The sequence below is a fragment of the Haliotis rufescens genome, unplaced genomic scaffold (genome assembly GCF_023055435.1).
Source record: "Haliotis rufescens isolate VD_foot unplaced genomic scaffold, xgHalRufe1.0.p SCAF_73, whole genome shotgun sequence".
Taxonomy (NCBI): domain Eukaryota; kingdom Metazoa; phylum Mollusca; class Gastropoda; order Lepetellida; family Haliotidae; genus Haliotis; species Haliotis rufescens.
The window spans coordinates 1,653,413-1,680,401 of NW_025964365.1; the positions used below are offsets into that span (position 1 = coordinate 1,653,413).

General features: G+C 39.0%; 1 protein-coding gene across 3 annotated transcripts in view; it reads left to right on the forward strand.

Moving 5' to 3' along the window:
* The window catches only part of LOC124140970 (serine/threonine-protein kinase MRCK alpha-like), a 54,303-nt gene that overhangs the window by 5,960 nt on the left and 21,354 nt on the right, over positions 1–26,989 (forward strand). For all 3 annotated transcript variants that reach the window (XM_046508819.2, XM_046508818.2, XM_046508820.2), the window contains exons 2-19: positions 3,730–3,821; positions 8,510–8,593; positions 12,429–12,524; positions 14,258–14,557; positions 16,045–16,188; positions 16,752–16,917; positions 17,950–18,032; positions 19,148–19,227; positions 19,459–19,598; positions 20,924–21,058; positions 21,429–21,544; positions 21,710–21,816; positions 22,543–22,678; positions 23,134–23,306; positions 23,879–24,170; positions 25,047–25,171; positions 25,971–26,076; positions 26,569–26,723. In XM_046508819.2, the coding sequence (XP_046364775.1) occupies positions 3,730–3,821; positions 8,510–8,593; positions 12,429–12,524; positions 14,258–14,557; positions 16,045–16,188; positions 16,752–16,917; positions 17,950–18,032; positions 19,148–19,227; positions 19,459–19,598; positions 20,924–21,058; positions 21,429–21,544; positions 21,710–21,816; positions 22,543–22,678; positions 23,134–23,306; positions 23,879–24,170; positions 25,047–25,171; positions 25,971–26,076; positions 26,569–26,723 (2,530 nt within the window). The remainder of the gene's footprint in view (positions 1–3,729; positions 3,822–8,509; positions 8,594–12,428; positions 12,525–14,257; positions 14,558–16,044; positions 16,189–16,751; positions 16,918–17,949; positions 18,033–19,147; positions 19,228–19,458; positions 19,599–20,923; positions 21,059–21,428; positions 21,545–21,709; positions 21,817–22,542; positions 22,679–23,133; positions 23,307–23,878; positions 24,171–25,046; positions 25,172–25,970; positions 26,077–26,568; positions 26,724–26,989) is intronic.

Consider the following 26,989-nt stretch of genomic DNA (forward strand, 5'->3'; position numbering starts at 1 on the left):
CACACACAAACTTGGATTACATTCCTAGATAAATCTTGGAGACATTACTTCCTATCTGTGATTTGTTAATCAAGACATGTGCTGGGGGCGGTCGGGTAGCCTAGTGGTTAAAGCGTTCGCACGTCTCGCCAAAACCCGGGTTCGATTCCCGACATGGGTACAATGTGTGAAGCCCATTTCTGGTGTCCCCCGCCGTGATATTGCTGGAATATTGCTAAAAGCGGCGTAAAACCATACTCACTCACTAGACATGTGCTGATCTCTATAAGTTATGCGATTAGGCGTCTGCATTAACTAGTTTTCACCGTTTTCTGTCCCTGTATAATTGCTGAAGTTTTGAAACCTACATGGAAAACAGGTGTGAATAATAGTATACTCGAATTGCAACTAGAACTTAGCAACAATATATGGTCATTAAATGACTGCTCAATAGCATTTAGTCAAGATTTAGAGATTAGATACGTCTTGTTAATCTCTGAAATCACTTGAAACTTAAGAGCTTGTTGAATCAGTTTCAAATCAATTTCAAAAATGGTTTTGGTCGCAGGCAGATAGATTATAGCTCTTCTATTAGTAGACTGTTAAATATTCTTTATTTGATGTTTTTCAAGTAATGACAGGTTGTTAATAGCCATTTGGAAACTGGATATGGATGAATTCATTCGTATTCTAAATTTATCATAATGAAACAGACCGCCTCCTTGGTATAGTGGTAGAGCATAAGGCCGGAGAGCAGAAGGTCGGGGTTCGATCCCCAGTCATACCAAAAGATTTTAAAAGATGGTACTTGTTGCCCTGTCTGGCGCTCGGCATAAGAAACTAGGACTGGTTGGCTCGGAGTTGGTATACTCTGTCTGAGTAGGGTATTCATGTTAAGCTGTGGCATAGTATTTCTGTGGGCTAGCACTATTAAATCGGCATTAGTCAGGACTAGTAGAAGCAGCCACACACAAGCATGCATGCATGTCACGATACAAGTGCAATAACCGTGAACACAACATTAAACCACATTTCACCTCACCTCACCATCTCGAATCATGATAGCTTAGTTGGAAAGATTCTAAAATTTATTTTTGTTACGATTTTTCCATATATTACATCTTATGTTTTGGTGATGACAACAAACTATTAGCTATGATCAATCATTCTTCAAACTTGAGTCCTGTGCATCATAATGATTGATAAATTATTTAGCATTTCTGAACAGTATTGCTTACCATGCTAACTAGTGTTCAACCGGACAAGGAAATGCAGGATATTTTTTTTTAAGCATGATTTGTACAATTGATCCTTGTTAGACAATCATGTTTTGATATTCGTAACAGATATTGCTGACATTCCCAATAGCCACAAAACATCCAACCAGTGATATGATGTTCAGCATTAAAGTATTATGTTCTTTAATGAGAGTAGAAGGGTTATATCGATTGTGTTTAATGTTTAGGCCTATCTTATCACTCACAAAGTCTATTGTATTATGACACCCTTCAGAAGATTGTGGATGGCTGTCTCCAATTAAATTTTCATTAGGTTTGTAAAAAATTGATATGTACGTTTCTTTTCAAGGGTATTGTTAATAATGTCTAGCAAGGAAGAGGCTGGGATCCTCAGGAAGTCAGCAAATGTTTTTTGTCCCACATGTGAACAACTGGTAGAAGCATGCTAATTAGCCTTTTAAAGAGCCAGGAAATAAGGCTGAAAATAGCCTGGACAGGTGGACTTCTTATAACAAGAATGTAGGTTTAGAAAGGCAAGGAGATAAAACAAGCACAGCCTTTGTCTTTCAGGCCTGTGTTGGTTGTGGAGTATGTTCTTCTTGTTTGGGGATAAAGGTGAAACATTTAAAACAAGTGGAATACGGTAGATTCTTGATCAATGGTAATTTCACTGATTTTCATTAGACCCTCTACTGATGTCTCCCCCATTAGTAAGGTTACAGGTTGTAAAAAAACCTAAGATAATTAGGAAGTTCTCGCTGGAAGAATTTTTTAATACTGAGTCATTGAAAAAACTGAAGTTGTGTTTAAATTTATTGAAGGATGGATCAAATTGCTGATGAGTAAGTCAGGGTTGTCATGGAGGATGTATTTTTACGTGCCGGTGCATCGATAAAATGTGTTTGTGTACAATTTGTTTTAATGATGGGGAAATGTTCGTCTTTCTGTTGTGTTGAAGAGTTGACACAGTCCTTCACTTCTGTTCATGTCAGTTATATCAGTTTTAACACCCCAGTAGGTCCATTAAAACTGTTAAATACAAAACCAAGATATGCAATTAGATTGGTTTCATTTGAGTGATGAACCCTTTTGTTGACAGGTAAATTAGGCATCTGTGCATGTGTGTGATTGGGTGGTTCAGATACTCATCTTTCCCTCACAGTATCAATTACTGGTTGTAGATCACATACAGATGCATTTTGGGTAATTCTATCTCTGTCATTGTCTATTTTTTTCCTGGTCTTTTTTTGTTAGGGCATATATCAAGATTACCAGGATGCTGAATATCTTATTACTGTAATGAGAGTGCTACTAATTCATTGTACTTTGTTTACACCTTTATTTTGATTGTATTTAAAGTTATAGTTAAGCAGTCTGGAACTTAGGCACTTGTCTGAAGCCCAATTCTAGTTAAATTCTGTTCAGTCAAATTTGATCATCATCATCATCATCATCATCATCACAACAAGGGGTGTAATTGATTGGGAAGTTTTGTATCCAGTGTTAGAAATTGAGGGTGGTCCAAAGGTCCTTGAGGTCCTGTATGGTATTTGAATCTAGTTAACCCCTTAAGCTTTAACTTTTAACATAAGGGTTATGACAAGGACCCCTTGCACTTGCAGTGTTTTACATGACACAGAAGGGTGTGTCCAGAATGCACAAATGTATTGAATGGAGGCAGAACAATAATATATAGAATCCCTAGGGACGCACAATTATAGTCATTGTACCCAATTCATGACAAGAATATAACGCAGGCCCTGAAATTATAGTAATTATCACATTTTACTGGACAGTACACTAGACCACTTCATTTCTTTACCGGACCCTCCTATTTCCAGACAATCCAGTGATTGACAACATGATCATCAAGCTTCGCAATGGGGATACAATGATATTCATAGCCTCTTATGACAAGAAGTCGCCTTTTACGGCAAGCATGGGTTACTGAAGACCTATTCTAACGGGTCAATGAACCAATACTTAGATTGAGCTGTGGTCTAGTCAAATTATGCTCATGGTGCAGCTCCATGATGATCCATTTTAAAAATATATCCCAGCAAAAATATAACCATTATAAGCTGAACTAATAGTAATATGTTTAAACTAAAGGTCTATAGTGGGCATGTGTTTGATATCAAAATTGTTAACGAGCAAGACAAGCATGGTTGGTAGATCAATTGGAATCCCCTCATGTGTTTTGTACAAACTTCAGTTTGAACTGCTTCATAAATCTTCTTTCCCCTCTCTCTCTCTCTTCTTCCCCCCCCCCCCCCCCCCAAAAAGGAATTTTCAGGTGAAGGTCCTAAGTATCCCATTCTTGTCATGTTGGACTTGTCTGTTTGTGTGTCATCCTGCCCCATACATTGAGTTAATACACACACTATCCACCACCACTGGTTTGGCTGGTCCAGGTTCCAATATTTACTATCTGCACTGTGGCAATTTGGATAAAAAAATGGTTTGAAACTTATAATTTGTTGAAAGTCAAATGTTTCTTTTTTTATTTTAGCAAAACCAATAGTCAGCAAAATCAAGACATGTCGACTCCACCGAGACGACTTCGAAACCCTGAAGATCATCGGGAGGGGTGCTTTTGGAGAGGTAAGGATGTTACCTTCAACATACACTTCCACGTATTTTTAACATCAGTGTTTCTTTAGGCACTAGATGTTATCATAGTTATCTTCACTTTCAGAATGAAAGATGTGCAATCTAGCTTAAAACTGTGGAGGCTTTAGTTGTGAAAGGGATGAGCACGAGTGATGACCTGAGGATGTCGCCCATTAAATCACCAGAAACGTCCTCAGCTTGATAATTAAGCAGCCCCTTTTTGACTGCAACAGCATTACTTGTTTCCTATTAGCCCAGTACTGTCACTCAGTACTTGTAGCCTAGTGGTTAAATGTTCGCTCATCACGCCGAAGACCTGTGTTCGATTCCCAATATGGGTACAATGCGTGAAGCCATTTCTGGTGTCCCCCGCCATGATATTGCTGGAATATTGCTAAAAGCAGCGTAAAACCGCTCACTCGCTCAGTACTTGTTAGTTAGCTTATTCTTCATACACCCGTTACTCATGCATGACCCTTTGGAATTTGTTCTGTGCTAAAGTCAAGGTCAGTGATTTGACAAATAAAGCTGATCACTTTGTTTAACACCTGGAGTATTTTTTATGCAGTTTGACCAAACTTGATATTCATGTCATGATGCTCTCTATATGTCTGGAGGTCAAGGTCACTTTAGGATTAACAAATTGTAAAACAAAATATATCTGACCAGTCATTGAATAATGGTTATAAGTTCAGATAATATAGCTCCTTTGCTGAAAAGTTACTGTTGTCCGGCAGGTTGATTCATTTACTCTGTTTTGCCTTGCCATTACCTGTCAATTGTGGCCTTGTGAAATCTAACTATTGAGAAGAATATTTAAACCTTAACCGACACTACATGTATGTGAGAGACATATCTTCTATCAAACATTTCACTGAACGAAATTAAAAAATATGTTAGTCTTCCTTTTAGATGTGATGACCAAGATGAAATGTTTGATGTTATATTGTGATATTTGTAAGGAAGTATGGTATGATATGTGAGATGCTGGAGGAAAACAGATGCACTTCCTTGTCTGTGTGTGGATCAGGAAATTACTAATACTGATACTGAAACACACAGGTCAAGTCAGGTGTCAGATTCAATTGTTAACTTCATCAGTGATCCCTTGCTACAACATTACATTGGGGGTCCAAATAATTGATGAGCGTTATAGATGATCAGTGGTTTAGCTGAGGTGAAGTCGTAGGGTGTGGATGACAAACAACGCTTGCTTTGCCTACCGAACATGATCTACACTGCACGTTTCAGAGTTTGAAAAAGATTCGAAGAATGTAGTTGTTTATGATTCATAATGTAAAAAAAAGATCTATTGCGTGTTAAGCTCAGAAAAACACACAGAATCCCTTCAGCGGATTCTGGTGAACGAACAGGTATAAAAAACTTGGTCAATAAAAAATTGAAAAGACTGAGGTAAAATATCAGCAGACATGATGATTTACCATTTAAATTGTATTTCTTGTTCTGCTAGTCATTGTTTTATATACAGAGATTAGGATTACTGTGTGTTATGTCTCGTAAACTAAGCCGGAAACAGCAGTCAGCTGTGCACATGTTTTCTCCCAATCTGCTGGTGATTAGGTTAAAAGATACCCAATAATATTATTATCGATCACAAAAACTTTGTTGACACGTAACAGTCAAACTACAACCAATAATACTTTTTACGAGTCAAAGTTTGGCATTTATGATATGTGTGCCCATTTTCTGTCAACAAAAGTTCATTTCAAGGTGTCAGTAGTGGTAATCTGACTGGTTGCTGTAAATAATGAGTTAAGCGATCTACCCATCCCTTCACAGTTTCACTGAAATTATTGTAAACAATATTGAAAGAAATTTTGAATAAAATTAATAAAATATATGACAAACCTAAGTCCAAATATACAATGAACGGGTTTTTTTATAACCAGATAGTGTAAGAATAGGAATAATTGCGAAGTTCAGTTCAGATATGTTGATTGGTATTCCCGGTGTTGCGTGCTCGCAGTGATAAGCTGGTAATGGTTTTTGCGATGGGGAAAAAACATATTGTGTCAGTGTAAACTTGAGTTTTGGGAGCCATACATTTCTGCATGTTATAGCTGAGTTAACGCTGTATTGATGGGCGCAATAGTAAGGAACACTGTATGTAGATGGTGTACCGCAGTGAAAAACACCTAAATTGAATATGTAGTTGTACAATTTGGAATACTGAATAAAAATCAGAAGTGTAATAAAAGGTAACCAAATTTCCAAATTGGTAGCCTTGTGGTTGATGTGTTCACTCGCTAGGCCAAAGGCCTAGGTTGGATTCCCCACCTTGTTGACATGTGTTATTTTTGCTGTATTTGATTTCTAACTTAAAAAATTGATTTCAATGAAGGTGGTCACCTCATGCATGCTTCTAATAGAGTGAAAGTCAGGGCAACTAAATTTTCTGAAAAGACAGGGTTTTTTACAGTGTACTAACAACAGAATCAACACATGTCATGAAGTATGAACGAAAATCATGTACCAATACCAAAAGGAACTATATTATCTTGATGGTAATGTTATTTTAAAAGTAATTGTCAACCTCAACATGCTCAATAACACAGAATAACAACATATTGTAAGAATAGCTTGTAGTCAGATTCAGCGGTAGAAACTAACAGTTTCAGTCCACTAGTCCTTATAATGATAACATATAGCAAAACCTTAAAAAATGGCAAATTTCTACTGGTCCTTAGGATACCTTTACTTTTGGGCAGTTTGGCAAGGACTATAGGACTAGTGCCAATTTCTAACCCTGAGATTTGTCTCCCCAAGACAGCTCATTCAATCTTTGGTCCTGGGGTTTACTACTTAAACCATTATTTCTTCATCAAGATCTTCTACATGAATCAGATTATGTGAGGAGGAATTTCTGTTACCTAGCTTTTTGTGTGAAGTGGGAAGGGTTCCATTTTTCTAGACAGAATACACAGAAATTCATGTGTTTGGAAAAGGGGTAATTTATTTTCAGTTGGTCAGTTTCTTATAAGATTATATAAGAAGCAAGTGTATTTAACCCTGTATTCATCCTCATATTAGTATAAATATAAATCAGGGTTAGAAACTCCCATTTTTTTTCCACTAGTCCTCATAATGATAACATATAGCAAAACCCTTAAAAAGGCCAATTTCTACTAGTCCTTAGGATACCTTTACTATTGGGCAGCTTGGTAAGGACTATAGGACTTGTGCCAATTTCTAACGCTGTAAATGAGAATCGTTTGGACTGCTTATCAACAATGAGGTTTGTAAGGTGAGCTTTGACTCTTGGGTCATTGTGTCAGGCCAGTGGAGTAAACTTGTGGTGTTGGCTCGACATGCTGATGACCTGGCTTTGATTCCCCATATAGGTATAGTTTGGTGTCCCTGCTGTGGACCCATGAAGATTCCGTGGTAAAAGAGGTCTTCAGCAACCCATGCTTGCCGTAAAGGCGACTATGCTTGCCGTAAAAGGCAACTAACGTGGATCGATGCTCATGATATCATTCACTTGATTGTCTGGTCCAGACTTGATCATTTACAGACCGCCGTCATATAGCTGGAATATAGTGTGGCGTTAAACAACAAACCAACCAACCAACCCTGCTGTGATATGGCTGGAATAACACCAATCGTAGCATGAAACCCAATTCACTCACTCACTCAATATGCTGTCTGACCAAGGGGTCCTTTACTTGGCCATGGCACAGTTGAGATAGGTTCCTGGTGCCATGAGAGCACTCTAAAGAATCAGTTTTTTTTATTGAAATACTATCTGCAACAATATTTAATATGTGATACATGAAAAAAACCAAGCAAATACAATTAAGTATAAGTGCCAGCATATTTCTTTCTCTTAACATAAACACCACCATTTTTATTCTCTCTGCTCATAACACACAACACATTTACTGGCTTTCATGTATAGGGAGGTGGCACTCAAGCAGACAACAATATGTCCCGACGGACAACCGTTGCGTTTTTTTCTTCTCCGTTAACTGTCAAGGTGAAGAATGACAGTCCAGCAAAGGAAGACAATAGAATTACAAGTTGGCAACTATTTTTCTGACAATGTTATGAATAATTTGAAAGGATCCTCAGAAAAGTAATTAGAGGGGGGATAAACTAATTTCTGAACATCCCAACATGGGGTTTGTCAAAGGTTACCACTCCACAATTTGATGCGATCAAAGGAGGGATTTTTTTATTTTTGCGACATATGCCAAAGGCATATTGATCTAAAGAGTTGTTCCAAAGGGCACAGGGGGCACGGGTGGCCCAGTCGTCTAAGGCGCCGCGATTCGCTGTGCAGAGTCGCGTCCCTTGGACACGCCAGAAACCTATGATTGTGGGTTCGAATCCCGGTTCGCCCCAATTATGTTTCTAGGTTTGTCAGCACCATACCCGTGCTCGTGGGTTTCACCGAAGTGGTAAACGTCTGAGACCTGCATCACTTCGGGCTTTCCTCCCACATGAAGCTGACACGCCGCGATATGACTGGAATACTGTTAAAAGCGGCGTTAAACCCAATTCACTCACTCACTCCAAAGGGCACATATAAAGTGCCCAATGACACGCTTGAAAAACAAGAGGCCAATTATTAGAAATTATGTTTCTAGTCCTGTTTCCAAGGCTTATCTTACTGAAGATGAAGCAATGTCAATTAATATCTCTTTGCTTCTCCATAGGTGGCAGTGGTGAAGGAGAAACAGACAGAGCAGGTTTATGCAATGAAGATCCTCAACAAGTGGGAGATGCTGAAGAGAGCGGAGGTAAGCAAAGTGTTCACTGGCACAATGTTGACAGCACCTCATATTAATGCAGCACTGTCAAACGTTCGTACATCTACATCCCCATGGGCAGTGACCCGTGAAAATCCGGGGTAGAATTGGTCTTCAGCAACCCATGCTTGCGGTAAATGGTGACTATGCTTGTCGTAAGTGGCAACTAATGAGATTGGGTGGTCAGGCTTGCTTATTTAGTTGATGCATGTCATCTTATCCCAATTGCGTGGATTGATGCTCATGATGTCAATCACTGGATTGCCTGGTCAAGACTCGATTATTTACAGACTGCTATCATATAGCTGGAATATTGCAGAGTGCAGCATTAAACAACAAACAATCAGTTGATCCCCGTGGGCATTCTGAGTTGGAAGGTTACCCAGATACTTGCTCTGGACGTAAGTGGCGACTAAATAGATCAGGTGTTCAAACTCGGTGATGTCGTTGATTGCGTGTCAACCCAACACTCACAATATTGATCTCTGGATTGTCTTGTCCAGACTCAATTGTTTACAGGCCACTGTCATATAGCTGGAATATTGCTGAGTGCGTCATTAAATAACAAACAAACAAACAAACAAAACCAAGGAGGTTTGGCAAGAAAACAACTACCAATGTAGTCTCCCTTATCATTTAGCAGATTTACCTATTGGCAACAGTATAAATCAAATGCTTTGGAATTTCCAGTGCTTATATTGTTCATGTCCATTTCATACATCCTTGGGGCGGTCGGGTAGCCTAGTGGTTAAAGCGTTTGCTCGTCACGCCGAAGAACCCGGGTTCGATTCCCGACATGGGTACAATGTGTGAAGCCCATTTCTGGTGTCCCCCGCCGTGATATTGCTGGAATATTGCTAAAAGCGGCGTAAAACCATACTCACTCACTCACTCACTCACTCACTCACTCACTCACTCACTCACTCATACATCCTTGATTTTGTTTTAAGAACAAATTTAATTTATTAAGTTGTTAAGAGTTGAAACAGTACTTTTGAGTTGTGATCTAAATCAAGTGATTTCCAAGTGGGTAATCAAAAGGCTTTCAAATCATAGATGTTTATCAATTCTATGTTTCACAAAAAAAGAAGCAAAATTGCAACTAGATGACTAGTCAAATACAGAAAGTTCTGCCTAAGGGACATTGGCAAGGATAAGCTGTAGAACATGGAAGTTCCATGGCAGAAAAAACTGAAGGAATGCACACATTCTGTCTGCATCACAATGTAGGAGCTTCTGTAAATGTCACTGGGTACATAGTAGGTCAGTAGCAGAGATGCCTGCCAGGTATGCCTCACTGTCTCGCTTCACGTACACTGTCAGAAATTATTCTGGGTGTGTGTATTAACAGTAGTCCTGTCATGGAAATTGAAGTGTCGATGTTTGGATACAATGTGTTGCTCAATAGTGTATTGATACACAATGAAGACATCAATACACATTATAATGATAATGAAAGTATCAATCAATCTTTATATTTCAAGACCCACAGTGGTACAAGACATCAAATTACAGTGTACTATTAACATAATTCTGATGTGACAAGAATGGTTACGATTTACAACATAATCACAGAATTTTCAAATGTGCTTAATATGTACATAAACAATCTGGATATGTTGTGATAAATGTTAAGGTTCCTTCATCTTTTGACAACATAAACTATATCAATGATAGCTTATAGGTATCACTTAAGTACAGCAGTCATGGATAGATGACTTATAGTGATTTTCTTTGTTTGTTGTTTAACGCCACACTCCGCAATATTCCAGCTATATGCATGATATGATGGTGGTCTGTAAATAATCGAGTCTGGACCAGACAGTCCAGTGATTGATATCATGAGCATCGATCTACGCATTTAGGATACGGTGACATGCATCAACCAAGTCAGCAAGTCTGACCACCCAATCCTGTTAGTCGCCTTTTACATGGGTTGCTGAAGACCTATTCTAACGCGGATCTTTACAGGTCTATATTGATTCTGAAATTTCTAATCAGTGATCTTAATTAGCAAGTTAATATTCAAGTTAATGTCTTCTTTGATCAAAGTAGAGGCTGAGCTGGAGTGCAGTGTGCATGTGTGGAGTGTCCAGTGTCCCTTTCAGCTGATGTTATTGTCTCTCCATTTATGAGACTAATCAGTATCTGGAGATGAATTGTCAGCTTGTCCTATGCCGTGTGTGTTGCTGATTATGGGCTTAGCAACTAGTACATATTGACTTGGTCCAGTAAGTGTAGTTAAGCGTCTGAGAACATATATATTTCTTTTAGACAAGCTTATGCTTTAAAAAAACAAACACTTGTTGATTACCTTGGTTTAACAGGAATGGTTGTTCAGTGTCTTAGCAGAGAGAAAGTGATGAAAAGAAAGCGAGTAAGACAATTTTAGCTTGATGAAGATGTGAAAAATATAGACAGGCTTTTAGGTCCAGAGGTTTGCCTAAAAATTCAAACATTCTTCGTGAAATTTATTAATTAATTTGTGTTTGAAAAGTGACACTTTCTTAATATGCATTATGTTTATGGTCATTATTATTGCCTCAGTAGCCAAGTCAGTTTGTCCAATGTTAAACGTAATCTTAGCGCCAGTAGAGTAGTATTTGTCAGGCTTTTAAGTGGGTGTTGATTTATGTTATCACTATTCAGGCAGGTAAATGTTTTAGGTTACATTGCCTCCCTGTACACATGGTACAGCGTGTCATTGTGTAGTATTGCTGGACTCTTACTTATTGCTCCAGAATCCGTAGTTATATGTCGTTAAATATTGTTAGTTTGTGTGTCCATTAATCTACCCAGCTATTTTACTTCATAAATCATAACCACCAGGCAAATGTATTACTGGTATATTGTAAATCACTTAATGTAGATTACCACAATTTTAATCGTAGAATATGTGTGCGTTTAATCTGGCTAAACTTGTCAATAATCGCCATCAGCTAAGGGGATGATGTAAATCCGGCTGGGGCCCATGCAGGTAGTTAAGGTACTGTAAGTCCCCATGGACCCTAGCATGGTGATCTACCTTCAGCTGCTGGCGATCTATAGCCTATTGTACTGTTTCTTTTAGTGATATCTTTTTATGGTTGTATGCTAGTTTTAAACATTAATCTGTGATATTCTAGTAATTTTACTGTCTCTCGATGACAGGTTTTATTTGGTTCAAATTATTAAAAATGTCTAACTTCTCATCACGATATAGCTGAAATATTGCTGATGTGACGTAAAGCATTAACTCACTCACTCACTCACACTAATGTAGATCACCATCTATAATAAAACATATTTTTACAATTGCTCTGGATGTATGAAAATTAACAACGCATTCGCTTTGATTCCTTAGATTTGTTGTCCAGTCATTCCTTGGATTTGTTGTCAAATAACATACTGGGTGTCATGGATGAGGTGTCATTAAATTTTAGATATGTATGCATGTTCACAATGAGTCATTTGAAACAAAAAAAATCTGAAATAAGTAATGTCAAACTTTGTGATGAAGCAGTTGTGACATAGGAATATACAGTGATGAACTAACAGGCATAATCAGTATACCCATTGACCATGTTGACTGGTGATGTCCATACAAATACCTACAACAGGATAGTCCTGCGCCATGATTGGAATATATGTAATTTTATGAAAACAAAACCAATCTAGATTTATAGAATAACAAGTCTGGCCAGCTCTCTATTATTATTAAAACAGCATCAGAATTGTAAGGGGGAAATTTTAGAAGAGAGTAATGTAATGTATAAAAAAACATTTCCTTGACTATATGTTGGTCTAACAACAGAACAATGTTTAATTACATGTTTCTGTATTTCAGACTGCTTGTTTCAAGGAGGAAAGGGATGTGTTGGTGTATGGAGATCGGAGATGGATAACAAACCTACACTACGCCTTCCAGGATGAGCATTATCTGGTAAGATGGGTGACCATCGTAGTTTGTGAGGGAGAGCGTACACTGATGATTAAATCTATTTATTTGATGATAATTGTTTCTGAAAATTATTTTGGGGGATATTAAAGCGTACGAGTATTACAGTTACATGATCCAGTCAAGTGAGAAGGTGCAAGGACTAGTAGCTTTCGGTTGGGTCATGGATAACCCTGTCTTAGTGTCATTGAAAATGCCAAGGTGAATCCTGGGACCGTGAGTTTTGATCACAGAGTCGCCCTAATGATGTTTCTTGGATTGTCACCACCATATATATATATATGTGCTTGTGGTGTCCACCAAAACTAAACATCTGTGACCTGCATCCCTTCAGGATTTCCTCCCACATTTATCTTCCCGAAGCAAGAGCATCCACTAGATCTGAGGAAATCCCATTACGGGTCACGTCAGAACGACCTTTCCTCCGACCAATCAGAGTGTCGCCTACTAGATCATGAAAGTGACAGTCGGAATGTGTTTTCTAATAATGCAACCTTGAAAACCTTAACGGGGTATTCCTAACGACGGTTTCAGCCCGTACGACTGATGAGCGCAAATCGCGCAGGCTAGTAACTATCACTATTGCTTCAAATAGCTACTTATCTACTGGTGAAGCCCCACTAATCAGTTTATGATTCCGTCAAAATTATTGTCTATCTCTCCCTTCCGTGGGATAAACATTTGAATGGAGGAGGCGTTGCACAGTACGAAGGAAGCACTGCCATACCATATATCGCAATCGCAACCATATATTAGACATTCCTGAATGTTCGTTTGTTCAGTTTAAAAAAAAATTAATCGAGAACTGAGTCAAGATATTTTTCAAGTGTGTCTGAAATGGAAGTCACCAGGTTGAATGTGTGCCGTAAAGCTCGTGAAAGCTGCTTTCGGATTTGCTGATTTCGGCTTCTTGTTAGTCGTTTCAGTGATCGGTCAAAGTTCGCGAAAGGTCGCGATCTATGCGAGGTGGTGCCAGGGTCGAGCCAAGAAATGTTGCCTAGATTTGGCAAGAGTAGAAACTAATCTTTCATATAGGCTAGTGGACACGCTTGACCGGGGAAGATGTCCCACATTAGGCTGACTTATTGTTACGTACCAGAATTATTATTCAAAGGGCCATTAAGGCCAACTCACTAACTCATTCATTTTTGGCAGCCTGAACATATAATAGAAGGCAAAGTAGTTGTCCAGTAATTCATAGATCTGTCTACACCGTTATAAGGGAATTGGTTGCTTCAACTTCCACAAACTAATGATAATACCCAGCCAAGGTTTTCCTCCTATTGATGCTCTCGAGATTCCAGGGCAGAATTGGTTGTTCCAAGAGTTGACAACAATGTGGCAGCCATAGAAATTGGCACAAATCCTATATTCCTTCCCAAACTGCCCAGTAGTTAAGGTTTCAAAAGAACTTGTATAATTTGCCATTTTTAAGGGTTTTACTGTTAGTTTGTTTTTATATTATAAAGACTAGTGAACGACGAATATTAGTCTCTATCACTGATATGGTGATTACAGTGAATGTCCAACCTAATTGTGTGTCATTTAACTAACTTTCAGATTATTGCTCGCTCTAGTAACCACTGGCCTGCCTAGCCCAGACCATTATTCACAGACCACCATGATATGTCTGAAATGTTGCTGACAGCTGCATAAAACAACATTCACTTGCTATGAAGACTTGCTCCACTGTCTCACTACCTGCTTCTCTCTTGCAGTATCTTGTTATGGATTACTATTGTGGTGGAGATCTGCTCACGCTGCTCAGCAAGTTCGAGGACCGCCTGCCAGAAGACATGTCCAAGTTCTACATTGCTGAGATGGTCCTTGCTATAGACTCTCTTCATAAACTTCGTTATGTACATAGAGACATCAAACCCGACAATGTGCTTCTTGATAGAAGTGGTCATATAGTGCTAGCTGATTTTGGGTCATGTCTCAAACTGATGGCTGACGGAACGGTGCAGTCCTCAGTAGCTGTGGGAACACCAGATTACATCTCACCTGAAATCCTAAGAGTAAGTCACATGTATTTTTCTTTGTATCAAGTGGGGTCCTAGGGCATTTAAAGCAGGTACGCCACAATCTTTACCTTTATCATTAGCGTTATGACAAGGACCCCTTGACTATTCTGATTTATTATGAACATTGCTGTATACAGTCAAGTCCCATTAATCCGACATGGTTGGTTACATATAATTATGCCAGATTAAAGAGTATGTCAGATAAACGAAATTAACTAGTATCAATGTTCATGATAAAATATCGGACAACTACATGATAGATAACGATATGAGCACGTAATAAAAACATGACAAATGAAATATTCATATTGTTATATTACATTGTTAGCGGAATATGTTTTCTACTCATGCAACCTCTAAAGTTTAACACAAAACTACGGTTACGGCCTATATGACTGATTTAAAATTCTTTATAAAGGGTTGTCTTGGATGGAAGTCGCCAGTTTAAAACTAGTGCCGCAAAACTCTAGACAGCTGCTTTCTCAGTGGCTAATTTCAACTTCCTGTTAGTAAGTCGGTCAAAGTTCGCAAGGTCGTTCAGACGTGACCTGTAATGGGATTTTGATTTTGATGAGATTAAGGTTATCGAAGCATGCGATTAATCCTGTTTTATTTATTTAAAACATTAATTGTTTATTGTTAAGCAAGTTTATCACTGCAGCCGTTGTAAAATGCAGCTACCAGCCGACTTGTCTCGCATCAAAATACGGGGCTGACGCGGGTAGATGACCACTGAGTACGCCAATCACTGTGTCGGATTGACGAGACTGATTAATGAGTGATTTCGGTATTTCGTTGGAAATTGGGTGTTGGAGTGCACGACTGTCGGTTTAAAGGGTCTAAATAGCACTGATCGGTTCTCATCATTAGTGTCGGATAAAGCCGATTGTCGGATTAACAAGTGTCAGATTAACAGGACTTGACTGTACTCTCTATATGAAGTTAACTTCTGCATTGGATAGACCATTATTCACCAATATTTTGATCACATGTGAAACAGGTATTCGGCAAATTGTTGAAATAAAACTTGCTGCTTAATAGCTTGTATCAGACAAGTTAGGTAATTTATGCACTGATGGTAATTCAATCATGATCACCAAGGATGCCAAAGGTATATCATCTTTACTTCGCCCAAACATTGTGGAGGTGAAGGTATAGATTAACGATGTGGTATTATCAATCTGTTGAAAAAAATATCCCCATGGGAATTTCAAGAGTAAGGTCCAAATACCCTTTGTATGTTCTAAAAGCTGACTGAAATGTGTATTGGGTGGGTTACAGAGTGAGAAATGGCTCATACATGTAGGGGTCATAGTACCCATACTGTGTGAATCATTGTTTAGTCTCTCAAACACTGGTTTGCCTGGTCCAGAGTTGATAGTTTCATAGCTGGATTTATGCTTTCTTGAAAACAACATACTTTCTTTCACTCCGTTTGGAAATTATGAAATTATCTGTATGGTATGTGTGTTTGTTTCCAGGCTATGGAGGACGGTCATGGTAAATACGGCCCCGAGTGTGACTGGTGGTCTCTCGGTGTGTGTATGTACGAGATGTTGTATGGTGAGACACCGTTCTATGCTGAATCCCTGGTGGAAACATACGGCAAGATTATGAACCATCAAGTAAGTGCAGATCTACAATATGAAGACAAGGTTGTGGATGCAAACGCTCTTTATGATTTGATTTATTGTCAGGAAATATACTACAAAAAAGAACTTAAGGATCAACCTGAATATTTCAGATTGACGATAGTAATTTGGAAGAATTTTGTGTTCTTGAACTTCTTTTGAGTAGTATATTCGCTTGTGAAGGGGAGGGCAGGGCTTGATTTAAGGAACTTGATTTAACTTGCACCAGGTGCCCAAGCAAGGGTCGGTCAGACGAATTTGAATGTATTCTGACATGCACTTTGTGTATATAGCCATAAATATAAGGTTGTACTTTTCATTAATAGGTTGCACTGGTGCATGTTTTGTATAGATAGATCGATCCCTGGATAGTAGTTTAGCAGTCCACATATTTAATGCTGTAGTGTATATTTACTTTTTTTTATTGCTTTTAATCGTAACAATAAAATTTATTCATGCTTCTGTGTCACATTTGTTAAATCAAAAGTAGAGAGACAAGAGATGCAAGTCCTATCTGTGCGAAGGCTTTATGGTGTAATCATTTCTGTTCCCATCAGACAAGGTTTGAGTTCCCGACAGATGTAGACGACGTGTCTCAAGAAGCCAAGGATCTCATCAGGCAGCTCATCTGTGGTGCTGACAAGAGATTCGGCAAAGGAGGACTTGATGACTTCAGAAATCATAACTGGTTCAGTGGCATTGACTGGAACAACATTAGAGACAGTAAGTAGCATGACCATTTGTTGAGATCCAATGTGTGAATAACAATGCTTGCATTAATGAAGATGTACCTTTTAGTAGTGCACCAGAGCTTTTGAAATTGTCATTGATAATTATTGTCGATAAACTATTTTTATTTCGTGAGAGACTAGAAAATATTCCTACAGTTATTCATGTTATATACTCAACATTTGATGAGGATACTGAGATACTTTATGCTGACAACAATACCTTATCAAACTGTATATTTATTAGAGCTGATTCACTCTCATACTTGGTGAATCAAACCGTATCCCTTCATGAATTGAATTGGTTATTCATGGTCACTAGAATCGAATATTTACCCACAAAAAATTTAAAAGAGTTTTTTTTACTTGAAGTTGTCTGTTATTTATCAAAGCAAGATATTTAAATGGAATATACACAAGCCATGCAGTAATCTGTCGTGTGGGTTACTACAACTGTACCTGGTTTAACGGCTGAAAGGCCATAATTTAATCAATTATTTGGTCCGCAAAGCTAGCGTTGTAGCGAGCGATCATTGTATCTTTCATTGAATATAAGAAATAATACATCAACTGCTGACTTGTTGTATTCGTGAATAAATGTTTGTATTCGATACCCTATGTTCATGATTCTTATCGTATTCTCTTCATAGTGTATCAGGGTTAGAAACTAACAGTTTTTGTCCACTAGTCCTTATAATGATAACATATAGCAAAACCCTTAAAATGGGCCAATTTCTACTAGTCCTTAGGATACCTTTAGTATTGGGCAGTTTGGTAAGGACTACAGGACTAGTGCCAATTTCTAAAGCTGGATTGTATTCGTTGCAGCCCTAGTAGCTGCACATGCTTCAGGTTTATGGCAAGTTCGAATATTATGACAACATATCTGAGCAATCAGTCCCATTCAGACCTTGCCCAGATGCTCCCTATCAAATGCTCAGTTGAGTAGTAGTATTCTACTTCTATTATTACTCTGTAAGAACCCTTCTCATTTGTATGGATATTAAGGTCCAATGTCTGTTCACAGTGGAGGCCCCTTACAAGCCTGAAGTCTCGAGTCCTACTGACACTTCCAACTTTGATGTAGACGACACAGATTTTCGACATACAGTAAGTTCAGTTTACACATTTCTGTAGACAATCTGTATGACAGGGATTTAATGTGTTATTCCACTGTAAGTTGATCATGTATCAGCTGGCTCATCAGCTCACCTAGTTCATAGGATAGCAAGGCCTTTATGATTTTTGATGGCCCCAGTCCACAGGACCACTCACAAAGTCCATCCCTTGAAGTTTGAATGGTTCCAATTGTGGCTGGTTTTGTGTGAAGACTTCAATAGGTACTCACACTATTTAACCTTTGGTTTGACTGCTCCAAACGTAATCGCATAGTGCATGCTTCCCAAACTGCTGAAATCAGCAACACTTTGTATTCAGTGTGAAGGGCATTACCTGAGTGAAGATTCAGGGGAAGAAGGACAGAAGTGTTTTGTGGATGACTAATACCATAGAAGGCACATTACACATTGGATGGATTAAGTAGCTTCATGTGTCGCTGAACACAGGACATTTGTTTGTTTAAATGCGGTCCAATTAATGGCAATCATGTGATAGTTGCCAGGTGCAAGGTATATCTGTCTAGTTCCTTAAATCGACCCCTATAAGTATGCCATGCTTACAATTGTAAGAGCTGGCCAGTAAGGTTCAGGGCCCACTTGCACAAAGCGATCTTAGCGCTACGATTATCGTAACTGCCGTACTTTAACATAGACTTAAGATAGTCGTAGCGCTAAGATCGCTTTGTGCAAGTGGTTCCAGGGCCCTCTTCCATGAAAGGAATTTTAGTGCTGTGACTGTCGTAAGTCTATCTAAGATTATGGAAGTCATCTTAACGCTGAGAACGCTTTGTAGAACCGCACCCTGGTGGATATGTGTATTGTGATTGTGTATATGGTGATTGTATGTCATAGTGCACCATAAATGTGAATCAATACTCCTTCTGTGAGTCACTAGTTTGCAAAGCCCAACCTGATTATTACAGGGTTCTGTGATACAGCTAGAATATTGCAGACTTGGGCATGGAACCATATTTGCTCTCTCTCATCGATAAACATGAAGATTCACTGAAGAACACAGTAAATGTCATGTGTTAGGTCAGATTCCTACTGTTAAACATTAGCTGAGAGAAGATCATGCCAGTACATGTAACCCCCCTTTGTTTGCAGGACACAGTCCCACCAGCCACATACACTGCATTTAAAGGACACCACCTGCCTTTTATTGGTTTCTCATTTACACGCAATTCGTAAGTACCGATCTTCGTCATGTTGCTTTTACCTGCATGTTTCTGTATATAATCCTCCTTGCAATAATTGTTTGTCTTAACAGTTGTTATGATAAAGGTTGACTTTAATTTTCTCGAAGATGTGATAATGTCCCATTTAGTGTATTACATCAGCTCAGAGTTGAAAGTATGAAGGTTAAAAGAATCTAAAAACTGCCAGAAGAATTTATTAATTATGTGTTATTTTTGCAGTAAACTGTCTGATGTGGCCTGTCTGTTTGATCCTGAGGGGAAGAATGGAGACACTGTGGACGGATCTTTAGTGGAAACCTATGAGAGAAAGATCAGGAACCTAGAAAAAGAAAACAAAGACTTAATGATGAAAATTCATGGTAGGTCATTTGCACACATTAGAAACTACTTGGTATAGTAATTTGTCATCTATGACTTTATTCTTCTTCGTACAATGGACAACGCCTCCGTGGCCTAGTGGTAGAGCGTCCGCCCAGAGAGCGAAAGGTCCAGGGTTCGATCTCCGGCCGCGTCATACCAAAAGACGTTAAAAGATGGTACTTGTTGATACCCTGTCTGGCGCTCGGCATTAAGGGGCTAAAACAAGGACTGGTCGGCTCGGAGTCAGTATACTGTGTCTGAGTGGGGTATTCATGGTAAACTGCATCATGGTATCTCAGTGGGCTAGCACTATAAATCGGCATCAGTCCGGACTAGTACAGGCAGCCACACAAACACATACACGTACATGCACATCGCTATATAAGTGCAATAATCTTGGACGTGACGTTAAACCTCATTTCTCCTCACCTCACCTCTTCATACAATGGAGGGTAGCTTAGTAGTTAACTTGTTGGCTCACCATGTCTTAGGCTGGAGTTTGATGCCTCATGTCGATAAAATAAGTGACCACAATGTTCTGTGCCACCGCCCCTGATATGGCTGGATATTGATGCAAGAAGACTCCTAAAACTCAACTCACTTTTTTTCAATTTTTTTGTCCTACAGCTATTTTTCATGTTTTGACTTAATTTCAGAATTTATTTATTTCAACTTTCGTCCGTCCTGTAACTTGAAAACTACCACATGAATTCTTTTCAGATTTAGGGAACAGTTTTCACAATAATAGAAGAGTTTTAATTTGATATGTGAATTTTCTGAGAGAAAAAAATGTTGACATGTTTTGAACTTAAAATATTTTTTTACTTCAACATTTATGTGACCTATAACTTGAAAACTACTTCATGGATTCTTTTCCAATTGGTGATACAGTTTATATACCAATAGGAGAGGTGCACTGCAAAGTTTGATTTTGATACATGGATTTTCTGAGAAAATATTTCTTTTTTTTCATGTTTGGAACTTCGAAATATTTTTATACCACCGACCTATAAGGGCAAAGCTTGCTGATGATGCTCCGGTGCATCTTTGAATCATGCATTACTAAGTTATATTATTGTGCTTTTTAAGAGAAACTGGCTCAAACCTTACGGCGTCAAGATCAAAATTGTTCTTCAGCTGATGTTTGAGTCAAGTTATTAGTAGGGGTGTTAGTGAGCTCTGCTCACTTTTTGAATTGTTTCGATAGCATTCAATGGTACTGATTATGTTTAGTAGAGTTTTCCTGAATCTATTTACAAGACTTTGTGTATCACAGCACTAATATAGGGTTCCACCACACATTGAAACTGTTTTCTACCCACAGAAACAACTGCAACAATAAATGAGTTGCGGACAACACAAGACATCAATGGTGTAGCAGCAGCAGCAGCTTCAGGGTCTGACGATGAAGTGCGGCAGCTGAAGGAAGAGGTGGCGGTTTTACACAGGGTTGTAGCAGGTGTGTTACCTTTGTTCAATACTTTTTTTACCATATGTTCTTAACCTTTGATTCTGGATAAGAATAGGCCCCCAACAACCTATGCTGGTTGTGTGAGTTGACCAAATGGATAGGTGGTTCGACTTAGTGACTTGGTTGATGGCGAGTCAGCGTACCCTGACGGCATGGATTGTTACATCCAATATCAATCACTGGATTGTCCGATCCAGTATCATTTACAGACTGCTGTCATAGAGTTGAAATATTGCTGTATGCGGCATTAAACAACAAACAAAGAAGTCACACATTTTTTTACCCAGTCCAAAAATGAACATGATTGTGTATGTGTGAAAGAAATATGCCAGGTTTAATATGGAATCACTTTTTTCAGAATCCCAAGGCGAGGTCAGCCTTTTGGAACAAGATCTGAAGAAAATGTTTGATTCAAAGCAAGAACTTGATCGGAAATTAAAATTACTGGATGAAGAAAAAGCTGCATTTGAAAAGGTTTGTACATTAACAATTGCAGCACTCTATAACCATGCCTCCGAAGTAGTAATTCATGCAGTGTATATCACATTGTTAGTGAAGTCAGTATCTCTCCATGTAGGTGGGAGAGATTAGGAAACTGATCGCTGCGTATGATTGATTGTTTCATCCTTGTTATGTCAGGAATTGCAAGACTGGCGAGACAAGTACAAGACCCAAGGGAGAGAACTCAAGGATGCCTTGTCAAAACAGAAACTAGCCATGGAACAGTACACCAGTACCAACGATTCGTGAGTGATTTTCAATGATTTACTGTTATGGGCAGTGGTTCAAAATTATACCAGTTATCAGAGCTTTTGAAAGGGTGAACATTATAACTGATTCTGCTTTCGGCTGCTTCAAGGGATTTGAATTGTGTCAGAGTAGACACAGGACATCTTTTCCTTTGTCAGATGTAGGAAGTAGCCTGTTTAGGCTTTATGAAGTTGGAAGAACCTGTGTTGATAAAAACGATTTATTGTTAAAGATGATTACAGTCCTGAAATTAAGGTTACATGGTGGGAAGCTAATTATGTTTGTCTGAAAACTCAACAAAGTTTTGAAAATGGTATCATTAATTTTTTTTTGAAAGTTTCAATAATAATATTGAATGGGGTTGCCAGGGATCAAGTCATTTAAGGAGAGTTTATCTGGACCAGGGGCTAGGGTCCACTTTTCATTAGTTTCATGATGTCCACATCACACTGGTCCCTGAGGAACAAATGATGGTTGTGTCATCTTTTTGTCATGAAGGGAGTAACCAAAACATTCACCTAGAGACATGGACTGTCTTAATGAGTTTGTAATATGTATATAGCTTTGAAGTAAGTACTATATGGATAAACATTTATAGACTGCATGGACCAGTAACTATTACATGACAAAGGCCTGAGGCTGTTGTTATTTCATGCCCAAGGTTGTTTAAAAAAGAACAGTTAAATTTTAAAAAAACCTTTAACATATGAATGTTGTTGCAGATTGTTGAAGGCACAGTCGAAGGTGAAGGAGTTGACGCGGGAGGCACGGAACAAGGAGGAGGAAACAGAAGATTACAAGTCCAAGCTGGATGGTATCCGACTGGAGAAGAGGAGGCTGGAGAAACTCATCAGTGAGGTATGGATGTGTTTTTCTTTTTTGTTAAACTCTGCATTCATCAATATCCAGCTGTATGATGGTGCCCTGTAAATAATTGAATCTGGACTAGAGAAACCAGTGGTTGGGTGCAGTGTCCAGTGCTGTCACTGAGTCTGACCATTTAGTTGACCATGATACAAGCACAGGTTGATGCGAACAATTCTGACCCTCAAATCCCATGGGGTATGTGGACATCTATTTTGGACGCATCTCAACAATGAAACTATTTCCAGCACAGGACCTTTTTAAAAGATCTCCATAGATCTTGCATCTCTGTAAACAACTTCCAAATTACAATAAAAAGACAAAGAAATCTGTGAATCATATTCCATGAATATTTGTGACATTATTTTTCATGATATGTTTGGTTATCAAGTTACATGGAAACAGCTTTTTAAACCTTAAAGCTTTTATTTATTTGCTGTCCTATTTAGGCTCAGAACCAGATCGATGAGGCTAAGTCTGAAGCTGGCAAGGAAAAACGGTTGAAGGAAAGAGCAGAGCAGTACGTTTCAGATTTGGAACAAGAGCTGGAAAAAATCAAGCGCAGACAGATGGGTCGGTCCAGCAGCTCCACAAACCTAGAACTAACACAGGAGATCACAAGGTAACTGTCTCAGAGATAACACTGAAGGGTCTGACATGATGCCAACCATTCTGACTTCAGACGGATTTACTCCGATATCTTATGACAAGTCAATCCTCCGAATCCCCTCTCAAATCTGTTTTTTGGTTTGACAATTTTATGACTCAAGACATTGTCTTGGATCTATTGTCCAGGCTATTCACACTTAGATATTTATCATGTGTTGTACCATTGAATGAGCCAATATCTGGCCAACACACCAAGGCCAGCAGCATACATCTCCCTTTTTCTTTCCTATTATTTAACGGGGACACGGGTGGCCCAGTCGTCTGAGGCGACGCAATTCGCTGTTATGTTTCTAGGTTTGTCAGCACCATACCCGTGCTCATGGGTTTCACCGAAGTGGTAAACGTCTGAAACCTGCATCACTTCGGGCTTTCCTCCCACATTAAGCTGACATGCCGCGATATAACTGGAATACTGTAAAAAACGGTGTTAAACACAACTCACTCACTCATTTTGTTTAAGGCGTTAGTGAAATAAGCATTGAATATTCTTTTGTCTTTCATAATTGTGGTATCATATTGTTTCAGGTTGAAAGCTGAAGTAGAAAGAAAGGATGTTGAACGGGAAGAAGAACTGGCAAGAGCTTCCTCTAAATATTCTACGGAACTAAGTGACATAAAGTACCATTTGAAGGAATCGGAAGCTAAGCGGAGTGAGCTCCAGCATGATATGACTAGCCTGAAGTCCAAGGTGTCACCGCAACTAGTGGACGACTTGAAGGAACAGCTCCATAAGTCCAAGCAGCGGGCCGAGATGCATGAACAGAGGAGTAAGGCTTTCAGCAATGAGGTGGAGAGACTGAAGGATGAGGTGCACTCGGTAAGACTTGTTGTTTGGTATGTCTCATTAGGTTAACATTCTCTGTGCTGTGTTTTCATTTGAAGGGACCGCCTCCGTGGTCTAGTGGTAGAGCGTCCGCCTGGAGAGCGGAAGGTCCAGGGTTCGATCCCCGGCAGCGTCATACCAAAAGAAGTTAAAAGATGGTGCTTGTTGTTACCCTGTCTGGCGCTCAGCATTAAAGGGCTAAAACAAGGACTGGTCGGCTCGGAGTCAGTATACTGTGTCTGAGTGAGGTATTCATGTTAAACTGCGGCATGGTATCTCAGTGTGCTAGCACTATAAATCAGCATCAGTCCAGACACACACAGACGTGCATGCACATCGCCATATAAGTGCAATAATCTTGGACGAGACATTAAACCTAATTTCACCTCACCTCATTTGGAGGCATGAGATTCTTGAACTTGATGGTCTATGCTACTGCACAATGGGGTTTAAACATGAATATTAGGAGGGGACAACACTATAATCTGACTGTAATCTAATTCATTATTTCATTACATTGTGTAGTCCTCTCTCATATTCTTCCAGTTCTGTGGAAACTCTTTCCCAGTCTTGAAAACTTTACAGCTAATCTCAAACCCTACCTGTTTGCAAGTTGCAAATTTTTCTCTCTCCTCTTCTGTATTTTATCATACCAATTTCAAGGTATAATTTTGCATCAAATATTTTCATTATTCTTCCTTGTAGCTCTTCAAGCTGCCATTATCATCTGGATTAAGCACAATATAAATGTAGATTATTTTTGTTATAACAAGAGATTATTTACAAAAGCAAAGGACAATGTTATTTATGGAGTTTGTGATTCTTTCTATCTGTCCAACATGAATGATCAACACATTCCCTTGCTTTCAGTATCAAAATCGTATTGACAATCACATCCGGGAACGTTCTCAGCTGGAGGAGGAGATTCGGGACATCTATGACAAGCGGGAGTCCGTTGCGCAGTGGGAGGCACAGATCTCGGAGATCATCAAGTGGTAAGTGGCCTAGTGGTCAGCATAGGTCCATTAGCACTTGGTTTGATTGACCCGTGAAGATACCGGGGTAGAATAGGTCTTCAGCAACCCATGCTTGCCGTAAAAGGTGACTATGCTTGTCGTAAAAGGCGACTAACAAGATCGAGTGGTCAGGCTCGCTGACTTGGTTGATGCATGTCATAGATCCCAATTTTGTGGATCGATGCTCATGATATTAATCACTGGATTGTCTGGTCCAGACTCGATTATTTACAGACCGCCGTCATATAGCTGGAATATTGCTGAGTGTGGCGTTAAACAACAAACCAACCAACTTGGTGTGATCAGATGGTCAGGCTTTTTGACTTGGTTGAATGTGTCATTGTACCCTGATCTTGCTCATTATATTATCCACTGTTTTTTTTACCTATGCTTGATTGTTTACATGCTGCTATGAGACAGCTGGAATATTGCTGATTGCAGTTTAAAATAACAAACGAAGTAACAACTATTGCTTGTGATGAGGTAGAGGGGAGTAGTCTGCCGTGCAGTAGCTCAAGCTCTGAGCTCAGAATTCGTTTGAGTGATACCTTATTTTAGGTGCTGCTGCATGGTTTATTTAATTTAAAACAGATTACGAACATCTAATGAAACATTTATGAAAACACCAGATAATTTGTATTTTAAAGATTTTGAAAAGAGAACTCTTTTTGTGAAAAAATTAAATAACAGGATATCAGTGTGTAAGAATTGTAGACTGATGTTTATGTTGATCGGAAGATTGAAACATAATTTTGGAATTTCACTTTGTTTTGTAAAGGGTGAGTGATGAGAAGGATGCTCGTGGCTATCTCCAAGCATTGGCCACTAAGATGACAGAAGAACTGGAGAACTTGAAGGTGATGGGCGTGTCCGGTGATGACCCGGTGAGTTGTCTTCCTCACTTGTACTCTATGTAGTGGAGCCGTTTCGTGAATTTTTTAGGTTCAGTTTTGCACTTTGTGATAAAAGCATGAAACATGGATCAAATGTAGGTAATAACATTCCAAATATGTACAGATATGGGCAACCCAAACAGATTTGGTGTCTTGGTTAATAGCATGTCATCATATCCCAAGTTTGGGGATGGATGCTCATGATGTCAATTACTGTATTGTCTGGTCCAGACTTGATCATTTACAGGCTGGAATATTTTGCTGTCCCATTGCTGGAAGATTTCTGAGTACTGTATTAGGCAACAAACACAGTCCAGTGTTTGTAATTTGGCATGAAAGTCCAGGGTTACTTGTCATATCCATAATGTTGAAAGTAAGAGATTAAATGGTGCCTGCTGCTGTCAGAGCAAATCTGTGGGATCCCAAGACCCCTTGATTTTGAGCACTGCACTTGGCAAGTTCACAATTTGTTGTGTTTTTCAGTCCCGAGGCCAGCGATGGAGGAACCGAAGGTCACAACGACTGGACAAGATGGAGCTTCTCAACCTCCAGTCCAGCCTCCAGAGTGAGATCCAGGCCAAGACAATGATCAGTGAACAACTGACTCGCATCAAGGAGGAGAATGTGTCCAATGAGAAGTAGGCTTTGTTCCTTCCTGGTCCTTTAACATATCTACAGGTTCAATATCAGTGATTACAGTTTAAATGGTAGTGTTTGGGAAACAGATGGAATTTACATTGAGGAGAGCAGTATTCCTACCCAGTGAAACTTCATTAACACAGAACTGTTGAAGAATTCATCCTGATTAATGATTCATGGGTAGGGGAGTAATATCCTGGTGATTTTTAGATGATTTTTTTGTTGTTTTTTTAAAGTAATCATCCCAATAAACGAGACTAACAAG